At 37.1% G+C, this 24,523-nt stretch overlaps 1 protein-coding gene across 1 annotated transcript in view; it reads left to right on the top strand.

The window, feature by feature from the left end:
* Window positions 1-24,523, top strand: part of IRAG2 (inositol 1,4,5-triphosphate receptor associated 2) — a 142,430-nt gene that overhangs the window by 28,251 nt on the left and 89,656 nt on the right. Inside the window, exons 3-8 of the mRNA XM_045465457.1 lie at window positions 13,130-13,310; window positions 16,081-16,160; window positions 16,251-16,329; window positions 17,454-17,612; window positions 21,404-21,521; window positions 23,865-23,915. Of these exons, the coding sequence (XP_045321413.1) occupies window positions 13,130-13,310; window positions 16,081-16,160; window positions 16,251-16,329; window positions 17,454-17,612; window positions 21,404-21,521; window positions 23,865-23,915 (668 nt within the window). The remainder of the gene's footprint in view (window positions 1-13,129; window positions 13,311-16,080; window positions 16,161-16,250; window positions 16,330-17,453; window positions 17,613-21,403; window positions 21,522-23,864; window positions 23,916-24,523) is intronic.

The following is a 24,523-nucleotide window of genomic DNA, read 5'->3' on the forward strand; positions in this document are numbered from 1 at the left end:
TCAAAGCTCATTAGTTTCCTTACATCTGGAGAATTTCTCAATTCCTTGTCTTTTATGACCTTGAATTTTTTGAGGAATATAGGCCAGTTACTTCGTAGAATGATATTTTCTCTTGATTATTCAAGTTCTGTATTTTCACAGACATACAACAGCAGTGATGTTGTGTTCTTAATACTACATATCAGGATTTAAAATCTTGATCACTTGATTGGTGTAGTGTCTGCCAAATTGCCCCACTGCAAAGTTACTATTGTTCCTTTGTAATTAATAAATAATTTATGCGAAGATACTTTGAATCTATGTACATCTCCTATTCCTCATCAGACTTTCATTCACACTAGTTTTAGTACTTATGATATTGTGCTTTATAATAAAAAATACATATTTGGTTTTTGTCCCATTTCTGGCACTGAGCTCCTAAAACCGTAGGAATTTCCTAAATGATGAGAGCAATAAAGGTGTCTTTGGTTATGTTAACGAGGTGACTTTTGGGCCCCACATAAGGATGGGGACTGGTTGCTAGAGGAGACAACCACATGATGAGAATGTCGGAAATTTAAGCCACTCCTTCGTGACCTCCAGATGGGAGAGGGGCTGGATATTGAGTTCAATGATCAATGGCCAATGATTTAATCAATCCTGCCTGTATTATAAAGCCTAAAAGGAGACCTAAAAGCAGGTTTGGAGAGCATCCAGGTTGGTGAACATGTGGATATTTGGAGAGAGCGATGTGTCAGGGTGAGGCTGGAAGCTCGGTGACCTTTCCCCATACCTTGTCTTATGCATCTCTTCCATCTGGCTGTTCCTGAGTTATACACTATTGTAATTAACTGGGGATCTAGTAAGTGCAATGTTTCTCTGAGTTTTGTGAGCCACTCCAGCAATGATCAAACCCAAGGAGGTGGTCATGGTAACATTCAGTCCATAGCAGGTCAGTGAGAAGTACAGGTGACATCCTGACTTGAGATTGGCATCTGAAGGTTGTAGGGATGGGTTTTATGGGATCTGACACCATCACCAGATAAAAAGTGTCAGAATTAAGTTGAATTATAGGGCACCCAGCTAGTACCCAAGAATTGCTTGGATGTATATGGGAAAAACCTACATATTGGAATTTGTGATTAGAAACATAGCATCCATTGATATTTCTTGCCTAATTCAATTACTACTATAAATATGGCCAAATAGAAATTTTTTTAATCTCCATTTTTTCTATATTACTTGTCAATCTACCATAAGGATTTTACTTTCTTCCTAATTTTTTTTTTTTTTTTTATGTTTTATTTTTGAAAGAGCAAGCATGAGCACACGAGCAGGGGAAGGGCCCAGAGAAAGGGAGACAGAGAATCCGCAGCTGCCTCCACCCTGTCAGGACAAAGCCCGATGTGGGGCTCAAACCCACGAACCATGAGATCATGACCTGAGCCGAAGTTGGATGTTTAACCGACTGAGCCAATCAGGTGCCCTTACCTTCTTACCAATTAATAAGTTAATATCACTATGAATTTGCAGATTCTTATATTCAGTGGTTTATGATCTATTGCTATCATTTATTTTGAAGCTCAAATTGTCCCAGAGTTGGCCATCAGGATATTCTTTAAGCTGGCTTCTATGTCTGTTTGGTACGTCTTTCTTTGAGTGTTTCATTACTTCCTGGTATAGCCAGATGTCCCAGGTACTAATACTTTTTATATGTCCTCACTGTTTTTAATAGCTTCCTTATTTTTCTTGTTATTATAAAAGTCTCCAGGATGGGGCGCCTGGATGGCTCAGTCGGTTAAGCGTTCGACTTCCGCTCAGGTCATGATCTCGCGGTCTGTGGATTCGAGCCCCGCGTTGGGCTCTGTGCTGACAGCTCAGAGCCTGGAGCCTGTTTCAGATTCTATGTCTCCCTCTTCCTCTGACCCTCCCCTGTTCATGCTCTCTCTCTCTCTCTTTCTGTCTCAAAAATAAATAAATGTTAAAAAAAAAAAAAAAAAGTCTCCAGGCTTGTCTTGTACACTTCCTGCCCCACTTTCGAATCATTTATTTCTTCAAGTTATCCATGGCTCTTTTTCATGGAAATAATAGAGACCATAATCTGGAGGCAAAGGATTGTTGTTATTTATGGGCCTTTTCAGTAGTCAGATCTAGGAAGTACTTAAATATTTGGAAGATAAAATACATTTTGAGTTCATCAACCTCCTTCCAATGCAAATTTAGCAGTATAGGGGTTTTACTTATCTCTTCCATACCTGTATTTCCTTTGTCACCCATAGAAAATCCTAGTCTTCAACGAAACCAATATAAATGCTCATTTGCTTTATTCTACAATACACACACGACAATTTTAGAATAATAATACCCAAACTACTTGTATTTTTCCTGTTGCTGAATTACCACAAATTTGGTGGCTTGCAACAAGCCACACCTTCTGTGGAGCAGAACTCCATGTGCAGCTTAGCTGGGTCTTCTGCTAAGGAACTCACAGGCTGCAATGAAAGTGTTGTCTGGGGCAGCTGTCTTATCTGTGGTTCAACAGGGGAATGGCCTGCTTTTGGTGGCAGAATTTAGTTCTTTGTGGTTATAGGATTGAGGGCCTCAGATTCTTCCTGCTGTCAGCTAGAGGTGTCCCTGTTTCCTGCCAGCTGGGCCTCTCAGCACAGAAAGGCCATAACACAGCTCCTTCAAATAATTTTGCTCCTTCAAAGCCAGCAGGGGCGTGACTCTAGCAGGTCAAGAGCTGTAATCTTATGTACCTTAATTATATAACTACATACACGTATGCCCCATCACCTTTGCAATGCTCTACTGGTGAGAAGCATGCCCACACTCAAGGGGAGGGAACTGCACAAGGGTGTAAACATCAGGGGGCAGGGATCATAAGGGACGCCCTAGATTCTGTGTGCCTCACTACTGCAATATGACTGCTAAAAATGGTTTAAGATTTTTGGGTCATTCTTTTTTTTCTTAAGCTACATACCAGTATATTCCCTAAGTATGTATGGGAATGTTTCCAGACTTTTTTTTTAGAATCAGCTTTTTCTCATATAATTTCGAGTGCTCATCTGTGTCCACAAATTTTCTTCATATACTTTTTGGGGGGATATATCATATTTTACTTAACCAGTTTATCTCAATTGGATGTTATTTTTTTCTGTTATAAACAGCATCATAATGAATATTCTTGTGGGAAAACATTTTCATGCACCCTTTAATTATATTAAGATGAATGATGCCTATTTATTCCCAGAAAGCTTCTCTGTTTGGGCAGGATTTAAGGAACTATTTCCCTGAAGAAAATAGGGAAACTCCACTGAAGAGAGATATTAATCAGAGTTCTTCAGAGAAATGAAAGCAATAGAGAGAGACAGAGAGAGACAAAGTGTGTGTGTGCATGTGTGTGTGTGTGTGTGTGTGTGTGTGCATGTGTATTACAGAGATTTATTATAAGGGATTGGCTGACATGATTATGGAGGCAAGTAAATACCAAGATCCACCTGGTATGTCAGCCAGCTAGAGACCTAAGGAGCTGATGGTTAAGTTCCAGTATGAGCCCAGTGAGTCCAAAACCTCCCCAAAGAGAACTGGGAGAGCTGACGGTTTAGTTCCTATCCAAAGGCAGTCTCAAGACCAAAGAGCTGATGGTTGGACTTGAGTCTGAAGGTAAGAAGAAAACAGATGTCCCAGTTCAAACAAAGGCAGTCAGTCAGGAAGAATTGTTGCTTACTCAGAGGAGGGCCCATCTTTTTGTTCTATTCAGGCTCACCCTCATTAGGAAGGACAATCTGCATTAGTCTAATTTAAATGTTCATCTCACCAAAAAATACCCTCATAGTACATCCAGAATAACACTTGACCAAATACTTGGACATCCCATGGCCCAGTCAAGTTGACACATAAAAAACAAAAAACAAAAAACCAAGACAGGAGGCCTTTTAAGTTTAAGGTATGTGATGAAGGGCTTAGAGTTTTAGTGGAGAAAATAAGATAAAGATATTGTTAGCTTTACAGCTCTTTTCAATTCTGCAAAAAAAAGGGAGTAAAAATCATCTCTCTAAATGTATTCATGTTTTCCCTTCTCAAAACTTCCTAACACTACCAAATGACATTTGCTGTTAATACAGATCCTCCTCAACTTACACCCTGATAAACCCATTGTAAATTGAAAATACCCTAAACTGAAAATGCACTTAATACTTAACCTACAAAATGTCAGAGCTTAGTCTAGCCTAATTTACGTGCTCAGAAGACTTACATTAGCCTACAGTTGGACAAAGTCATCCAATACAAAGACTATTTTATAATAAAGTATTCAATGTATCATGTAATGTATATGAACACTTAAAGTGAAAAAGAAAATGGTTGTAAGTGTACTCATCGTTTACCTCTGTGATCGCATGGCTGACTGGCAGTGGTGGCTCACTGTCCCTGTCAAGCATCAAGAAAGAGTATCATGTTTCATATCACTAACCAGGGAAAAGATCAAAATTTGAAGTACAGTTTCTACTCAATGTGTGTTGCTTTGCAACCATTGTAAAGTAAGAAATCAAACCATCTTAATTTGGGGACAAGCTGTACTCTCTTTAAAGTTATTCATTCTCCTTTACAACTACCCATTCTCCTAATCACTAGGTGTCTTTTTTTCTTACAGCCTATACTTAACCTCCTTGAGGGAAGAATCCTCACTCTTGCATCCAGCCTGTCCCCAGAGCACATAGCTCTAGGCAGTCTTCAGTTATAAGCTGAAAGAGATGTCTTATGCTTAAATATGATTGGTGTGTCAATTACTAACTTAATTTCTAAATGTTCTAGTAGGATTGACTGTATCTAAGAATGACTTTGCCATACTAACTCATCCAAAAAAGATTCAAACTACTTACTTGAGACTGAAATTTCATCTAGGGTAGAGGGGAAACTCCCTTCACTGAATGCCTTTGTTTTCTTCCCTATTTTCATATATAACTAATGAACACATTTTTTTGTACCCTGAGAAAAATATCTATGCAGTAGTTAACCTTTGATTTTTTTTTTTTTTTTTTTTGGGAAGCATAGTTGATGTACAACGTTACATTAGCTTCAGGTGTACAACATAGTGGATTTCACTATGTTGTATGTAGACTTTAACAAGTCTATATGTCATGCTGTGCTCACTGCAAGTATAGCTACCTTCTGTCACCATACAACACTGTTACAATACTATTGACTATATTCCCTATACTGTACATTTTATCCCCATGACTTATTCTATAACGGGAAGCCTGCATCTTCCACTCCTCTTCACCTGTTTTTGCCATCCCCTCCACCCCTTCCCCTCAGGCAACCATTAGTATTTTCTCCGTATTTATGAGTCTCTTTCTGCGTTTTGTTTATTTATTCATTGTTTTGTTGTTTTAGATTTTATATATAAGTGAAATCGTATGATATTTGTCTCTGTTTGCCTTATTTCATTTGGCAAAATACCTTCTAGGTTCATCTGTGTTGTCACACATGGCAAGATCACATCCTTTTTGATGTCTGGGTAATATTTCACTACACACACACATACACACACACAGATACATATTCCACTATATATATAGCTGTTTCTGTATCTTGACTATTGTAAATAATGCTGCAATAAGCATAGGGATGTATATATCTTTTCAAATTAATGTTTTTGTACTCTTTGAGTAAATGTCCAGTTGTAGAATTTATGGAATTCCATAATTTATGGAATTACTGGATCACATGGTAATTCTAACGTTTGAGGAAACTCTGTACTGTTTTCCATAGTGGCTACACTAGTTTTCACTCTCACCAACAGTGCACAAAGATTCCTTTTTCTCCACATCCTTGCCAACACTTGTTGTTTCTTGTGGGGTTGATTTTAGCCATTCTGACAAGTATGAAGTGGAATCTCATTGTGGTTTTGATTTGCATTTCCCTAATGATGAGTGAAATAAGCATCTTTTCATGTGTCTCTTGGCCCTCTGGATGTTTTCTCTGGAGAAATGTCTGTGCATGTCTTTTGCCTATTTTTTTAATTATTATTATTTTTTTGGTGTTGTATAAATTCTTTATATATTTTGGATACTAACCCTTTATCAGATATGTCATTTGCAAATATCTTCCCCTATTCTATAGGTTGCTTTTTAGTTTTATTGATTTTTTTCCCTTCACTGGGCAGAAACTGTTTATTTTGATGTAGTCCCTAAGTTTATTTTGGCTTTTGTTTCCCATGCCTCAGGAGAAATACCTAGAAAAATTTGCTACAGCCTGTGTGAGAGAAATTACTGCCTGTGTTCTCTTCTAGAATTTTTATGGTTTCAGGTCTCATGTTTAGGTCTTTAATCCATTTTGAGTTTGTGTTTGTGTTTGGTATAAGAAAATGGTCTGGTTTCATTCTTTTCTCAGTAGCTGCCCAACACCAGTTTTTCCTAAAACTCTTTGTTGAAGAGAGGTCATTTTTCTGTTGCATATTCTTGCCTCCTTTGTCAAAGATTAATTGACCATACAAGTGTGGGTTTATTTCTCGGCTCTCCACTCTGGTCCACTGATTTATTTGTCTGTTTTTGTGCTGGTACAATACTGTTTTGATTACTACAGTTTTGTGGTATATCTTGAAATCTGGGATTGTGATACCTCCAGTTTTGTTCTTTTTCAATATTACTTTGGAAATTTGGGGGTTTTTTGTGGCTTTATACAAATTTTAGGATTATTTCTTTTAGTTCCATGAAAAATGATGTTGGTATTTTGATAAGGATTGCATTAAATCTGTAGATTGTTTTGGGTAGTATGAATACTTTAACAGTATTTGTTCTCCCAATCCATGAGCATGGAATATGTTTCCATTTGTTTGTGCCATCTTAAATTTCTTTCATCAGTGTTTTATAGTTTTCAGAGTACAGGTCTTTATGTGCTTGGTTAAGTTTATTCCTAGGTATTGATATGATTGTGAATAGGATTGTTTTCTTAATTTCCTTTCCTGCTACTTTATTATAGTGTATAGAAATGCAACAGATTTCTATATGTTGATTTTATATCCTGCAACTTCATTGAATTCATTTGTCAGTTCTAGTAGTTTTTTTGTGGAGTCTTTGGGTTTTCTACACATAGTCTCATTTCATCTGCAAATAGTGAATGTTTAATTTCTTCCTTTCCAATTTGGATGCCTTTTATTTCTTTTTCTCATCTGATGGCTTTTCGCTAGGACTTAGAGCACAATGTTGAATAAAAGTGGTGAGAGTGGACATCCTTGTCTTGTTCCTGATCTGAGGGGAAAATCTGTTTTTCCCCCAGTAAGTGTGATGTCAGCTGTTTTTCATAAATGGCCTTTATTATATTGAGGTATGGTTCCTCTATATCTACTTTGTTGAAGGTATTCTTTTTATCATGAATAGGTTTCATACTTTGCCAAATATTTTTCTGCATCTATTGAACATACGATTTTTATCCTTTTTCTTGTTGATGTGATTATCACATTGATTTTGTAAATATTAAACCACCCTTGCATATCAGGAGTGAATCCCACTTGATCATGAAGAAGGATTATTTACTTATTTATTTTAATATGAAATTTATCGTCAAATTGGTTTCCATACAACACCCAGTGCTCATCCCAACAGGTGTCCTCCTCAATACCCATCACCCACCCTGTCCTCCCTTCCCCCCCCACCCCCCCCCACCCCCCATCAACCCTCAGATTGTTCTCAGGTTTTAAGAGTCTCTTATGGTTTGGCTCCTTCCCTCTCTAAATTTTTTTTTCCTTCCCCTCCCCCATGGTCTTCTGTTAAGTTTCTCAGGATCCACATAAGAGTGAAAACATATGGTATCTGTCTTTCTCTGTATGGTTTATATACACAATGAAATACTACGTGGCAATGAGAAAGAATGAAATATGGCCTTTTATAGCAATGTGGATGGAACTGGAGAGTGTTATGCTAAGTGAAATAAGTGAAGAAGGATTTTTTAAATGCATTGTTGTGTCGGTTTGCTAATATTTTGTTGAGAATTGTTGCATCTATGTTCATTAGAGATATTGGCCTGTAGTTGTTTTTTTTTTTTTTTTTTTTTTTTTTTTTTGTGGTGTCTTTATCTGTTGTTTGGTATCAGGATAATTCTGGCCACATAGAATAAATTTGAAAGATTTCCTTCCATCCTCCTCCTCCTCCTCCTCCTCCTCCTCCTCCTTCTTTTCTTTTTTCTTTCTTTCTTTCTTTCTTTTTTTTTGGAATAATTTTAGAAGAATAGGTATTAACTCTTCTTTAAATGGTTGGTAGGCTTCACCTGTGGGGCTATCTGACCTGGATTTTTGTTTGGGAATTGTTTTCTTTTTTGTTTGTTTTTTGGTGTTTGTTTGTTTGTTTAGTATTATTACAGATTTATTTGCAATGCTGATAACTGGTCTGTTCAAATTTTCTATTTCTCTCTGATTCCAGTTTGGGAGGTTATATGCTTCTAGGAATTTATCCATTTCTTCTAGGTTGTCCAATTTGTTGGCATATAATTTTTCATAATATTCTTTTATAATTTTACTCCTTTGTATTTCTCTTGCATTAGTTATTTTTTTCCCTCCTGTCTTCCTTCCTTGCTTTTCTTTCTTTTCTTTCTTTCCTTTTTTTCTTTCTTTCTATGAGCTTGGTTAAAGATTTATCAATTTTGTTGACCTTTTGAAAAACAGGTTTTGGTTTCATTGATCTGTTCTTTTTGTTTTTTTTGTTTTTTTTGTTTTTTTTTTTTTTTTTTTTACTTTCTATTTTGTTTATTTCTCCTCTGTATTATTTCCTTTTTCTACTGGTTTGGGGTTTTGTTTGTTTGTTTTTTTCCTCTCTCTTTCTCTCTAAGTCTTTTAGGTGTATGACTAGGTTGTTTGAGTTTTTCTTGTTCCTTGAGGTAAGCCTGTCTTGCTATAATCTTCCCTCTTAGAAAAGCTTTTGCTGCATACCAAAGATTTTTGGCTATTGTGGTTCCATTTCCATTTGTCTCCATGTATTTTTTTGATTTCCTCTTTGATTTCTTGGCTGGCCCACTCCTTGTTTGGTAGCATGTTATTTAACCTCTTTAATTTGTGTTTTCAGATTTTTTCTTGTGCTTGATTTCCAGTTTCATAGTACTGTGGTCTGAAAAGATGCATGATATGTCCTCAGTCTCTTTGAATTTGTTGAGACTTGTTCTGTGGCCTTACATGTGATCTAGTCTAGAAAATGTTCCATGTGTACTTGAGAAGAATATGTATTCTCCTGTTTTAGGATGGAATATCCTGAATGAATATATCTGTTAGATCTATCTAGTCCAAAGTGTCATTCAAAGCCCCTTCTTTATTGTTGTTTTCCTGTCTGGATGATCTATCCATTAGTTAAGTGGGGTGTTAATCTCCCTTACTGTTATTGTATTACTATTCTTTTATGTCTGTTAATAGGTGCTTTATGTATTTGGGTGCTTTCGTGTTGGGTGCATGAATATTTAAAATTGTTGTATTTTCTTATTGGATTGCTCCCTTTATCATTAGGTAGTATTCTTTTTTGTCTCTTGTTGTAGTATTCAGTTTGAAGTCTATTTTGTCTGGTATAAGTATTGTTACCCTAGCTTTCTTTTCACTTCCATTTGCATGTCAAATGTTTTTCCATTCCTTCACTTTCAACCTGTGTGTGTTTTTAGGTTTAAAATGAGTCTCTTGCAGGTAGCAGATCAATGGTTCTTACATGTTTATCCATTCTGTCACCCTGGTTTTTTGATTAGAGCATTTAGTCTATTTACATACATAAGTGTGTACTTATTGCCATTTTGTTATTTTATGGTTGCTTTTGTAGTACTTCTTTGTTCCTTTCTTCTCTTGTTCTCTTTGTTCATGGATTCATGGCTTTCTGTAGTGATTTGGATCCCTTTCTCTTTATTTTTGGCATACCTGTCACAGGTTTTTGATTTGTGATTACCTTTAGATTTACATATAACATCTTACGCATATAGCATTCTATATTAAGTTGATGGTCATTTATGTTTGGACCCAATCTTAAAGCACTACATTTTTATCCCTCTGCCACCCACATTTTAGGTACATAGTTTCATACTTTCATTTTGTGAAGTCCTTGATGGATTTTTACTGATATACTTAATTTTAGTCCTTTTGTGCAACCTACTTTTCTTACTCTTGTCTGTTGCTTATCGATAACCTTTCCACTCATAGAATCCTCTTTAATGTTTCTTGTAAGGCTGGTCATGAATTACTTCAAGTTTTGTTCGGGAAACTCCATCTCTCCTACTCTGAATGATACTTTGGCTGAATAAAGTATTCTTGGTCGCAGGTTTTTTTTTGTTTTTTTTCTTTCAGCACTTTGAATATGTATCATTTCACTCCCTTCTGGTCTGTCAAGTTTCTGCTCAGATATCAGCTAATAACTTTATGGGGTTTCACTTGTATGTAACTGCTTTCTTTCTCTTGCTGCCTTGAAAATGATTTTCATCACTACTTTTTGCCGTGTTAATTAATATGTGTTTTGGTGTGGACCTGCTTGGGTTGATTTTGTTGGGCCCTCTCTGTGCCTCTTGGGTCTAGATTTGTTTCCTTCCCCAGAGTTGGAAAGTGTTTAGCTATTATTTCTTTAAATAAATTTTCTGCCCCTTTTTACTCTTGTCTCCTTCTGGGATCCTTGTAATGTGAACATTATTATGCTTAATGGTATCATTGAAGTCCCTTAATCTATTCTCTTTATTATTCTTTTCTCTCTCTTTTGTTCAGCTAGATCGCTTTCCACTACTTTGTCCCCCAGGTCACTGATCCATTCTTCTGTTTCCTCTAATCTATTCCCTATAATGTATTTTAAATTTCAGTTATTGAGTTATTCATCTCTGATTGGTTCTTTTTGTTTTCTCTTTGTTGACAGTCTCAACAAGATCCTCCACTGTTTTCTCAAGTCCAGTTACTATCTTTATTACCATTACTTTAAATTCTCCAATAGGCATATTATTTACCTCCTTTTTTGTTTAGCTCTCTAGCTGTGATTTTTGTCCTGGTCTTTCATTTGGGACATATTCCTCTGTCTCCTCATTTTGTCTAACTTTGTATCCATGTGTTAGGAAAGTCAACTATAGCTCTTGCTCTTAAAAGAGGTGGCCTCATGAAGAGGAGGTTCTATAGAGCCATGCAGTGTAATGTCCCCTTTTCACCAAAACCTGACACTTCAAGGGAGTCTCCTGTGTGTTTTGTGCCCTCCTGTTGTGGCTGAGACATACTTGCCTTCAGTTCAGTCATCTGCAATGGCTCTCCTTGCCTGTTTGGGCAAGATTTGGCCCCTGTGTTGCTAATGGGCCACCTTGGGACTGCCTTTGGCTTCAGTTGGGTCACACTAAGCATTTCCCAAGAGCTGTGATCACAGGGAACTGCAGGGCTCTCTTCCTGTGTTGTCCCCTGGGAAGCTTTCTTTGGTGAGTGGGGCCTGAAGTCAAACCATATTTCTGCCCCCTGCCCACTTTTGAGGTCACAGTCAAACTGGTATATGTGGTTATCTTCTTCTGTACCCAGGGCAGGTGTCAGTTTGGAGTGCTGGAACACAGCCAGATATGTGGCACTGCTTTGGATGGACTTCTAAGTGTGTGTTGGCTTGAGCAGGTCCACAGGAGAATGTGGGGGCAGGGTCACTTTTAACAAGCTAGGTGGAAAGTGTTCACACCATGTAGGTACCTGCTGGGGGTAGGGGAAGGATGGTACTTGCCAGCACCTTTTTACTTACAGAAGTCTCCCAATGGTCCCTGTTCCTTCTGCACATGTTCTGAAATTAGTAAATAAATTTCCTTCCTGTATACCTCAGGTTTTTTTTCAAATTGCTGCTTTTATGTTATAACTTAGTGGGATTGTTTGTTATCCTGTCTCTTAAGGGCAGAGACTCGATTTCCTATTGCCCTCCTGCTCTCCCAAAGCCAAACCTGCTGCTTTTTAAGATTGCAGGTGTTAAGCCCCACTGAGTGTAAGAACTTGCTAAGTTAAGTCCCTCTGTTTTTCAAAGCCAAATGTTATGGGGATTCATTTTCCCCCATGCCTGGGATGCCTGGTGTGGGACGTGCTCCTTTCCCTTCTCTGTGCCTGTGGTGTACCTCCTTCCTGCAGACGGCCTCACAGATCAGTTTGGTTCCCAACTGTATCTCTGCCCTTCCTGCCTTTTTTGATGTAGCCTCTTTTCTACACTTAGCTGTGAGGAGTCTGTTGTGTCAGTCTTTGGGTTATTTTTTGGATTATTTACACTGAGTGGGTGTTATCTAGGTGTATCCACGGGATAAGGTGAGCTTAGTATCCTGCTATTCTGCCATCGTCCCCAAATATCCTAGAAGTTTTATGGGTTTATACCTCACAAAGTTGGTCCTTAATCCATTTCGAGTTTATTTTTATGTGTGGTATAAGAATGTGGTCCAGTTTCATTTTTCTGCATGTCTGTCCAGTTTTTCCAGAGGCATTTATTGAAGAGACTATCTTTTCTTCATTACATATTCTTGCTCCTGTGTCATAGATTAATTGACCATTATAAGGATGGGTTTATTTCTAGGCTCACTAGTCTGTTCTATTGACCTATATACCTATTTTTGTACCAGTACCATACTGTTTTGATTACTCTAGCTTTGTACTATAACTTTAAATCTGGGATTGTGATACCTTCAGCTTTGTTCTTCTTCTTCAAGATTGCTTTGGGTATTTGGGGTCTTTTGTGGTTCCATATGTGTTTTAGGGTTATTCTAGTTCTGTGAAAAATGCTGTTGCTATTCACTGAATACTTTTTAAGGAAAGAATGGGAGACAAAAATAAGGTGGCTTTTTGATTACTCTTAAAAGGTATTATTGATTATATATATCATACATATTTAAACCTCGTAACAACTGTGTATGGTAGGTTTTATCATCTTCATCTCACAGGTAAGGAAACTGAAACTCGAAGAGATTAAGTAGTGTTCCCACATCTACACACCTGGTACACTTCAGAGTGAAGATTTGACACTAGGCCCATTAGACTTCAGCCCGAGGCTGGTGCTCTTCCCACTCTGCCATGCCAACTCAGCAGGACTGGGAAGGTTCTATGGCAAGTTTCCAGGACCCCAGGGTCCTGAGGGAATAGAGTAATTCACTTTTCACTTTTAAAACATAATGTTAACACATCTTTCAAAACTGATTTGCCTTTCTTCCTAAGGCTCAGTTGGAATTGCCAATATAATAGACTACCTGAGACAGACAACTCGTCAAAATTCTGAAGATGGTGAACTTGAGGAGTTATGGAACATGCTTGATCCTGAAAAGAAAGACCTGCATGTGGATCTGGAAACTTTTCATACCATCATGAAAGAATGGATGGCTTGCTGTAGAAACAAATGGTAATCATAGTCCGAGCAGGATGTGTATTCAGGTTCTGTTTTAACAACTGATTACAATTAATGCTAATCTGTTTTTTTGTGTGTGTTGATGGAAATACTATAATCCGGTGCCCCTCACCCTTTAGCATGCACTGGAATCATCTAAACTGTTTATTATACCTGATTATTGCCCCCTAACGGTGATTCAGCGAGTCTGGGGAGAAGCCTGATAATTTGTATTTCTAACATGTTTTCAAGTGATAATGATGCTGATGAGTGTGCACATGGGGATGATGAGCACACTTTGAGAATGTATTATATGAATTATATTAATTCTAATAGCATTCATTTACTATGATTAGGGCAGCACATATTATTATGTTCTCACAAAGAATTGAGCTGACATAGAAGTCAAGCAAATTATTGATAATGACCAGCAAATCTCCAAATGCATTTAAACTCAGAATAAATGCCCTGTAGAGGTCAGTGGGGATAATTAGGAAGTGAATATAATTTGGAAGCCTAGGATACAGGGAAGCTAAAGGGAAAAGGGGGAAAAAAAAAGTAATGGGATTGAAAAGCAAAAAGGATGAATAGCACCCATGATAACAGCGCCCCTAGTGGAACCTGGAGAAGTGTTACGTTCTTTCATAGGAAGCTTGATTTCTGTGGCTTTTAATCAGCCACCAATCTCTAGCTACCAGCTCATATACAGTAGGAATTTGCTTAAAGAACCGTTCAAGCCCAATATCTGACAAAAATTTTTAATGTAGCTTAGGAAAAGATGATTGAAATGTTGTTTGCCAAAAATGAGTCAATCACGAAAGCAAGATACATATATAAAAATATCTAGTTTTACTTGTAATCAAAGAAATGCAAATAAAGACAACATACCAGTTTTCCTCATCAGTGTGCCAAAGTGGTAAAAAAATAACCCTATCCCATGTTGTCAAGGCAGGTGGAGAAATAAGCACTGTCCAGTACCTTGTTGGTAGTGGTGCAAGTCGGTACAGTTTTTTCAAGAGCTATTTAAGAATATGTACCAGGGGCGCCTGGGTGGCGCAGTCGGTTAAGCGTCCGACTTCAGCCAGGTCACGATCTCGCGGTCCGTGAGTTCGAGCCCCGCGTCGGGCTCTGGGCTGATGGCTCAGAGCCTGGAGCCTGTTTCCAATTCTGTGTCTCCCTCTCTCTCTGCCCCTCCCCCGTTCATGCTCTGTCTCTCTCTGTCCCAAAAATAAATAAACGTTGAAAAAAAAAAAAAAAAAAAAAGAATATGTACCAAACCCTTAGAAATACGTGATGGGTTTGGGCTAGTCATACAACTTAAAGAAAAATAACCAACCATATACTGCGATAGGTGTGTTTATGATAGTGATAAATACAAGCAACTTAAAAACTTTTAAATAGAGGGTCAGACTAATAAATAATTCCATACACTAGAATTTTAAATAGTCACTCAAAATTATAATTAGATATTTAACAAGAATTATATTCACATACATTCATTTCCAATAATAGACCATAAATACATATATGTAGTATAAACCTGTATTTATCAAGAAAAAAATATGCATAGGGACGCCTGGGTGGTTTAGTTGGTTAAGGGTCTGACTCTTGATTTCAGCTCAGGTCATGGTTGCATGGTTGGTGGGTTTGAGCCCCACATCAAGTTCTGCACAGACAGCGCAGAGCCTGCTTGGCTCTCTCTGCCCCTTTCCCACTTGCTCTCTATCTCTCAAATAAACATTTAAAAAAAAGAAAGAAAAAGAAAAAATATGCATAAAAAATGTTGGGAAAGATATATTCCAAAATGATTATCTTTCCATGATGGTTTCAACTTTTTGTTCTCATGCATTTTCTCATTTTCCTAAAATATTTAAGTTTTATAATAAAAATATTAACCCATTATAAAATAGTGTGAAGGCAAAAGAAAGAAACCCTAATTTTTAGGACAGAAGTAAAGAAAAAAATATGGAAGATATAAACACAAACTATTAGAAAAGAAACTCTAAGGGCGATGAGTGTGTAGCTAGAAATAGTAACATGGTGCATGTATGATTCTGATAGATATCTCACATTGAAACACAATGAGATGTAAGTACAAATATAGAGACTTTTGTGGCTGTTCCAGAGAGGTATTCTAAGGATATGGCACTTAGATTAAGTAAAACTTAAATCATAGTATAGAGACTCTTAAAAAGGAAATGGTTGAAATTTTAATATGTTTATTTTGAGGATTAGAACTAGAGTTTGGGTACTCGACAGCAGTCTATAGAGCGCTTCCCCCAACTTTCAGGAGTAAATGCTCAAAGTACAATTTGTTTAGGTTCTACCTGATTTTCTAAGAGAAAAGAAAAATGATAGCCTCATAAATATGTCCTAAGTATTAGTTGTTTATGCCTTTTCCTTCCTAACTGTTTAATCTCACAGTATTCCCATCTCTGTAAGTGTCCACTTACTACTCCAAGCTATATTGACTTTCTAACCCATTGAGATCTCACATCCCTAGTCATAGCTGCCGCACATCATCACCTGCCTCCTTCTGCATGCTCATTTTCTTTTTTGTGTTAGATTAAAAGTTTATGGGAGACAGAGGTAATGCCTAATGTTTCTTTTCTATTACTGTATCTCAGCACAATGTTGAGCTCCAAATAGTTGCTAAGTGAAAAGATAGTTTTAAATTCAGAAAGAAATACTTGAATAGAAAAGTACAGAGCATATCTGAAAAATTAGCTAAGGTTTGGGCTGGCAGGGAATCCTAGCTCATTGCTTTATTTTGTTTTGGTTGCAGGGAAGGAATGAGTACTGGATCAAGTGGCAGGATTGATGATTTTGTTTTTGAACAGGACAGCATCAAATCAAGCAGAGCAAGTATGTATGTGTTTCTTCCGGTTTTTTCTGCCTCTTTCTTGTGGTTTGGAGAAATGGATTTTTCATAAAACACTCTTGTATGTGTTTCAGTTAAGATGACCACAGATAAAACAGAATCTACGTCATGGAGCTTCGAGGCTTTGGGTGGAGATGTGTCTAAAGGAGTCTTGTAAGCGTTCTTATTTGTGATGCTTTCACAAGTGCCTCAACTTTTCTGACTTATTTTTCTCATTTATTTCATAGATCTACATATTTTACTTATGATAAAGCCACTTGTGTGTGTGTGTGTGTGTGTGTGTGTGTGTGTGTGATAGAGCTAACAAATCTTTTTGTAGACTCTTTTTAACTATTCTATCCCAATTGCATTAGAATAAATTTCACCAGGAACGCAATTTATATAAGACTAGTATTATATAAATTAACATTTTAGCATTTTATCACTAATAAAACCCTTCTCCTTCATTAACTTCATGTGTTTTCCATGGAAAACAAGTTCCATTTGAGGTAGAGTTATGACATTGACATTACGCTCTTTGGGGAATTGTTTTTAAAGCACCTCTTTAATAGATACTTCTAGATATGAATGAGAAAAAGCTGTTTTCTGCTAAATGTGTGTGTTTTAGATATCAAGGAGAGGCAATTCTGTTTCTCCCTTATTTTATCCTTAACACTTTACGTTTGCCCATGCTAAAAGGTATAGTAGGAAACACGTACCCAAGCTGTGCTAAGCACTGGCATCAGATGGCAAAGAGGAAGAGAAGGCCTGGGACTCCATGAAACATGTGGCCTAGACTCTCAAAGGGTCCATTATCTAATGCTAAGGCAAGGGTGACACAAACATGAACAAGCTGTAGGAAATTTTAGGAAAGGTGAATACTAAGTTGTGAGCTACAGGCTAGTTTCCTAGTTAAAGGCCTGTTAAAACTTGCCAGGATCCCTTGACTGAAAGAGTAACAATGTGTTGATTTATTTCAGAATCTCTCCTAACCAAGCCAGAAATAGGAAACTTTATTGTAGGCAGAGATAAATGTTAGGCGTGAAGTAGAAAAAGAATAAACAAAAGCTGTGACAGCCAACTTCACAACTGGCAGATGCTGAATATTTGACAATTCTGGAAAAATCTTTGCTGCTGTAACAAATGCTTGAATACGTATTTATTCTATAAATGGACTGCACTTATTTATAAGGATGGAAAAGGAGAAAGTAGAAAATCGCACAGTGATACATACTGTATTTGGATTGGAAGGGATTGGAGATGTTGAAGATTATTCTCATTCATTCTTTCCCCTGCAGAGAGGTGTCTCATTTGATTACCTATGCAGCAGACCTACATTTTAACAGGCAGAAATTGGAGGAAGAAAATAATAAGTTAAAACTGGCATTAGAAACCTTGGAAGAAGCTAACTGCCAGTTATCAGAAGAGTGTACTGAATTGCGCCTTCAGATAAAAAGGTGAACCATAGAGAGGGGTATGGTGCTCTGGGAGCTTTCCATCCTTTTTTTCCTTTTTTTTTAAAAAATCTATTTTTAAAATTGGGTTATAATTCACACAGCATAAAATGTACCCTTTTAAGGTGTACAATTCAGTGGTTTTAAAAGAAATTATTTTTGGGGCGCCTGGGTGGCTCGGTCGGTTAAACGTCCAACTTCAGCTCAGGTCATGATCTCACGGTCTGTGAGTTGGAGCCCCGCGTCGGGCTCTGTGCTGACAGCTCAGAGCCTGGAGCCTGTTTCAGATTCTGTGTCTCCCTCTCTCTCTGCCCCTCCCCTGTTCATGCTCTGTCTCTCTGTCTCAAAAATAAATAAACATTAAAAAAAATTTTTTTTAATAAAAAATAAATAAATAAATAAATAAATAAATAAATAAATAAAAGAAATTATTTTTGATGTCTATTTATTTTTGAGAGAGACAGACCATGAGCAGGGGAAGGGCAGAGACAGGGAGACACAGAATCTGAAGCAGGCTCCAGGCTCTGAGCTGTCAGCACAGAGCCCAACGTGGGGCTCAAACCCAGGAACAGTGAGATCATGACCTAAGCCAAAGTTGGATGCTTAACCTACTGAGCCACCCAGGTGCCCAAAGAAAGCTCATACCTTTTAGCAGTCACTCCCCATTTCCCTTTCCCTCAATCCCTGGCAACCACTAATCTACTTTCTGTCTCTATGGATTTACCTGTTCTGGATATTTTGCATAAATGGAATCATACCATATGTGACCTTTGTGTCTGGTTTCTTTCACTTAACATAATGTTGTCACAGTTCCATGTTGTAGCATGGAGCTTCATTCCTTTTTATGGCTGAATATTCCATTGTATGGGTGTATACATTTTGTTCATCCATTCATCAGATAATGGACATTTAGAGTGTTTCCACTTTTTGGCTATTTACAAATGCTGCTGCTATGAACTTGTCTATATAAGTTTTTGTGTGGATATATGCTTTTAGTTCTCTTGGGTATATCCCTAGAAGTGAAATTGCTGTGTAGTGACTTGTACTTAACATTTTGAAGAACTGCCAAACTGTTTTCCAGAGCAGCTGTACTATTTTAGATTTTTGCCAGCAATGTTTGTCAGTTCATTTCTAGCAATGATATTTTTTATGTCATTTAAGGCAGTGTTGTCTATATAAGGCCAATATGCCTATTGACCAAGTGTGGATCTCTCCAAAGTATTTTGTGGTTCAGTTGAACTCTTACTCTATGCAAATTCCCATGGTAAGTATAGTAGATCCTTCAGTGACACAGATTTGATCTGCATGGGTCCACTTACACATGGATTTTCTTCAGTAAATACGGTACAGTACTATCAATGTATTTTTCTTCCTTATGATTTTATTAAGGATTTATTTTCTCTAGCTTACTTTATTTGGAGAACATGGTATCTAATATATATCACATAGAAAATATGTGTTAATTGACTATGTTATTGGCAAGGCTTCTGGTCAACAGTAGGCTATTGGCTGTTAAGTTTTGGGGGAGTCAGAAATTGTACACAGATTTTTAATGAAAGTCGACACACCTAACCCCCATGTTGTTCAAGGGTCAACTCTATTATGAGAGATTCATTAGTGAGTCAGATTTAAAATGTGCTTTCAGGGTATCTGATAAAGTTGATGGATGATAAGAAAATTCATGACTTTAGCTTAAGATAAAAAGGAATAAAGAACCTAGAAGACATACCACATGGTATCAAGCACTGGGGAAATGCGTTGCAAGGAGATGCTTGAACTTCAGGAAGAAAAGCAACAATTTTCTCAAAAGTTCTGCATTTACAGATGTTTAGGTGCTAAAATTTTGAACAGAAGAGTTCTAAATTAACTTGAAAAGACAGTAGAATATCCTGACCATGGATTCTTTCCCTCATAATTTTTGACTAGCCAGTCTAGCCTCAAAGCCAATCTATAAAGTAAATAAAAAGAAATGATTACTTTAAGCTTTCTCCATTCCACAATGGGTTTATTTATTACATATCTGAGATAAAATAATTCAAAGTTTCTCTTAAAAATCTATGCCTTGGATGAATGTGCCAGGGAGAATATTTGGTTGTAAGCACTAGAAGCTGACTGTAGTTAGCATAAGCAGTGAAGAAATGTAGTAGAAAGGAATTGAATAACTCACAGAATGGACAGAAAGCCTAGAGAATCTGGATGGGCAGCCAGAATGCTTAGTGTCCACAAAATTAAGCCCTTTGTATCCTCTTCCTTCCCCTGATCCTTCAGAAAGGGCTCTGCTTCCTTTCATTGGGTGGTTGTCCCATCATTTGCCTCCTATATTAACTGTGTGTGGATGGGAGGAACCCCGTGTTACTCATCCTGGTCACCCTAGTGCTCAGTAGAATGTCTGCCATAGAACAACTCTGTCATTTGTCCACAGGTCTGCCAGCCAGAAACCTTTTTCTCCTGTCTTTCTCTGCCTTCACTTCTAAATCAAATAGCAAGTCCTGTTAATTTTACCTCCTTTATATTCCTCAAGTAGGTTTACGTCTTTCTTTTCCTATATCTACTACTTAGTTCAACTCAACATCATCTTTTACCTGGGTCACTACAGCAACCTCCTGATTAGTCTCCCTACGTTTCTAAAACTAGTGCCACACAGGCAGGAATGCTCTTTCTAAATGCCAGTCTGCCACATCATGCCCTTGCTTTAAATACTTCCATGGATCCCTGTCACCTTCAAGATGTAATCCAATTGGCAGAACCCTTCTTGAGGGGGCCTCTGTTGCCTTATCTCTATTCCCACTTTCTACTCTAGGCTCTAACAACATCTAATTGCTTGAAGTCCCTCAATGGGCTTCTGTTTGTTCTCTCCCTCTCCCCACCCCCCAATCCCCATTATTTGAGCTGTCTGCCATTTACACAGTGTCTACAGAACTTGGATTCACTCCGATCTTGGTTCATATCACACTGTGTTATAATTACAATTTCTGTTTACCCTTCTAGTCTATAAACTCCAGGAGGGTAGAGTTCTCATATTTGGATTTACTTTGGCTTCTTTAGTGCTTAGCATAACGCCTGGCACAGAGTTGCAGCTCCATGAACATTTGTTGAATGATCAACGTAATTCCTTAGTAAGGAAGAAAAATGTACCTTCTATGAGACCCTGCTCAGAAAACAGTTTATAATCCAGTGGGAGTACAAATAGGCAATTCCATGCTATGGATTGCCATAATTCATTTAATAGGTTTCTTTTTGTTGGAAATTTAGGTTGTTTCCAATGTTTTGGTATTGTAAACAATGCTATAATAAACTTCTAAAGGAAAATGGATAGACACTATATAGACAACTATAGTTGTCCTCTCCTTCATTAGTTTGTAACTGCTACAAGGGCAAGGACCATGTCCCTTGTTCACCATCATAGGCCTTCTTGCAGGGTAGAGCACCTGGAACATGATATTATTCAATAAATATGTATAGAATTGCATTAAATAATATTACATCTTAGTAGAAGGAAAGAACCATGTGATTCAGCCAGTGATGAATTTCAAAGGGAGACTCCAAATCTTTATCTTCAAGAATGTTTGTTTCCTTCTATCTCTCTTCCCCCACCAAAGCTCCCCACAAAATCTCTTTCTTTTCAAAGGGCTGTGAAAGATCATGGGTATATTTTTACTATTGTTGGTATCTGGTTTAAGCCTTTAGTGGTTTTCAACTTGGGTCCAAAAATAGTCCTTGGCTTTCCTTTGTATCTTTGACAGTTATATTTGAGGTTTTTCTCATTACCTTCCTCCCCACCCCCACCCCCACAGTGCCCACCAGGCTAATATGAGAACGAATCTGTTAAAAGAAGAACTGGAGGAACTGAAAATTAGTATGAATGCTTCAGAAGAGCAGAAGACCATGATTGTAGCTCAGAACAAACAATTAGTAAGTCATCCAAGTACTTTGAAATTGGCATATAGTTTACATAACTGATAGCCAAGAGGGTTTATTTGGAGGCAAAACTCAGAAGTCAGTAGGCTGATAAATGAATTGGTAATACCTTAGAAAAGTAAAGACAATTTAAATAAAAATTTGGAAGAAAAAAAGAAAAGTAAAGGCAAATAGGATAGACTGTTTTTCTTTTCAACCAAGATTAAAATTCTTTACAAATTACTCAATCCTATCCAGAATGGTTTGTGAAGACCTACATCTCTGGAATGTCTCCAGAAGTTGATAGGTGAATTTGTAAATAACTAATGCTAAAAACCACTTGAATTTTCTTTAAAAAAATTCTCTATCAAATTTTCAGCTTTTTCTCAAGAAAGGTTTTCAAAAAATTCATTATCCCCATACTTACTTCTACTTAGATAACTAAGTACTTATAAATTTAGTAATCTAAGAAGCCCCATAAATCAGTCCTTACACTAAATAAACACAGGCTTATAATTTTTAGAGCAAAACATTATTTAGACAAAGCTTTACCTCAACTGCCAAAAAAAAGTAGTTATTTTTATTGAGAATGTTAAACCATTTTGGTAATAATCTTTAGAGCTTTCAAAATCCTTCTATATTCCAGCAGTATTCTACCATTGCTAATGATGGTGGGATCAGCTATAAGTCATTCAGACTAATTCATTTTTAGATGTATTAGCCATTAGGACAGTTGGACTCCAGGCCTGTGTCACTGCCACAACCAACACAGCTTAGCTTAGCTCAGCTCTTGCCTCAATAGCAAAATGTGAGGACTAGACTCATTGTCAGGTGACTCTGAACATCTCTGTGGATGCAGTACAGGAAAGACTCAATTTGGGACCACACAGGAACTTCTATGTTGAGGAAATGTTGAGAAATGGTCAAGTAGCCGCTCTTGGGAGTCAGACTGCTGGCATACAAGTCCTGCCTCTGACAGCTGTGTAACTTTAGGCAAACCATGTAACCTCTTTATTTTTTTATTTTTTTATTTTTTAAAGTAATGCCAATTCTTTTTTTTTTTTTCAACGTTTATTTATTTATTTTTTTTGGGGGGGGGGACAGAGAGAGACAGAGCATGAACGGGGGAGGGGCAGAGAGAGAGGGAGACACAGAATCTGAAACAGGCTCCAGGCTCTGAGCCATCAGCCCAGAGCCTGATGCAGGGCTCGAACTCATGGACCGCGAGATCATGACCTGGCTGAAGTCGGACGCTCAACCGACTGCGCCACCCAGGCGCCCCCCATGTAACCTCTTTAACCTTTAGTGTCCTCACAAGTAAAAGTAAGATAATAGTACTACCTGTCCTAGCTGGGAGGGCTAAATAAGTTAATACATGAAAAGAATCAATGTCCTCTTTCCTCCTAGGACTCAATATTGTTAGCTGCTACTGTTAAAAGTGCTGAGCCCTAGACACACAATCCTAACCTTGTGCAATTTATAGTGTTTTACAATTTCAAAATAATTTTTACTACTTTATTTAGTTGGTTGCCATAGAAATTCTGTGAAGTAAAAGCAGAAGGTGCTATTCTTCAGTTAAAAAAATTAATAGTTATAGGTAAAGTCCAGAGATGTTTTGATTATTTAAAGTCAATAAGTGTAGAGCTACAACTTAACTCAGGTCTTCAGATTCCAATTATGTGGTGTGTGTGTTCTTTCATTCTTGTACAAATGACATCTTAACCTGAGATGTTTCTCCTTTTATTTTTATATTACATAGGTAATACCTGTTCACTCTATAGAATGAGGAAATGCATATTAACAAAGAAAAAATAAAACCCCACAAAAATCCTTACCTTATCCACAAGATTTCCTATTAATGTTTTGGCATATATCTTGTCCTAGAATATTTTTTTTCTTGCGGTTCTGAATTTGGGGCTCTTAATGATTAAATGGCTTTTGATATTTGTATGTTCTGGTAATACCGAATCTGAGAATATCAACAACTTCAAGTAGAAAGCTAGAACTTTTCGTGATTTCAGGGTGCCATTTTAAATAGATGAATTCACACTACCTGTCATAAGTGGATGGCAGGAAAGTAGCAGGGAAAGAAGCTATGTTATTCCTTTTTTGGTTTTCCTCTTTCCTTCCCTGTCAGTTAGACTGAGTCAAGGAGAAAAGTGACTTACAAATCCCAAGAAACTTGAAGCCAAAGGCTTAACTCCATATTGAAAATATTTTCAGACTAGGCTTGTGATATGTCACTACCGTATTTACAGTTAATAAAGAGAAAGAATGTTAGTAGCCTTAGAGGTAAATGTATGTGGTGTTTCCATAAACTTCTAAATATTTTTTAATTACTTTCTCTTAATGAATCAGGAGACAGAAAACCGGGCTCTGATTCTTAAGATTCGGATTCTCCAAGAAGAGGTGAGATATGCTGAAATTGTTAACCACAGGCACAGATAAACATCTGGAAATCATACAAGCATGAGTTCTGACCCTGGATTAAATAGAAATTATCTGAATATTTAGGATTCTGTGAACCAAAGATCAGTTTTTGTTGTTGTTGTTGTTGTTGTTGTTGTTGTTGTTGTCAAATGGCAAGTGAGGAAGAGTGGATAGGACTTTCATGTCTGTAATAGAAGTACATTATTACCTTTATAATTATCCGTGGAAGAAATGGTGTTTTAGAAATTCAAATTTAAGATGAAATGAAATTAACCCATATAAAAAGTATACAAATCAAGAAGGAAAATGTAGACATTATCTAATAATTTCCCATTATTATTCTACTGAACTAGGTGGCAAAAGTCTTGAGTCTAAGATTCAGGCATTAGGTCTGAAAGTCTGACTTTGGAAAAGCCATCTATCTTTTTTGGGTTAATAATATCTATTCCCTACAGTTATTTTGGATATTGAGATAATGTATGTGAAGCTATTTGGTGAATCATAATGTACTTCATATATGTTAGGAAATATTAGTAAAATCTCTAAAAAATTCTATGAAATAAGTTTTCTAAGCAACAGAATTAAAG

The sequence above is a fragment of the Leopardus geoffroyi genome, chromosome B4 (genome assembly GCF_018350155.1).
Source record: "Leopardus geoffroyi isolate Oge1 chromosome B4, O.geoffroyi_Oge1_pat1.0, whole genome shotgun sequence".
NCBI lineage: Eukaryota > Metazoa > Chordata > Mammalia > Carnivora > Felidae > Leopardus > Leopardus geoffroyi.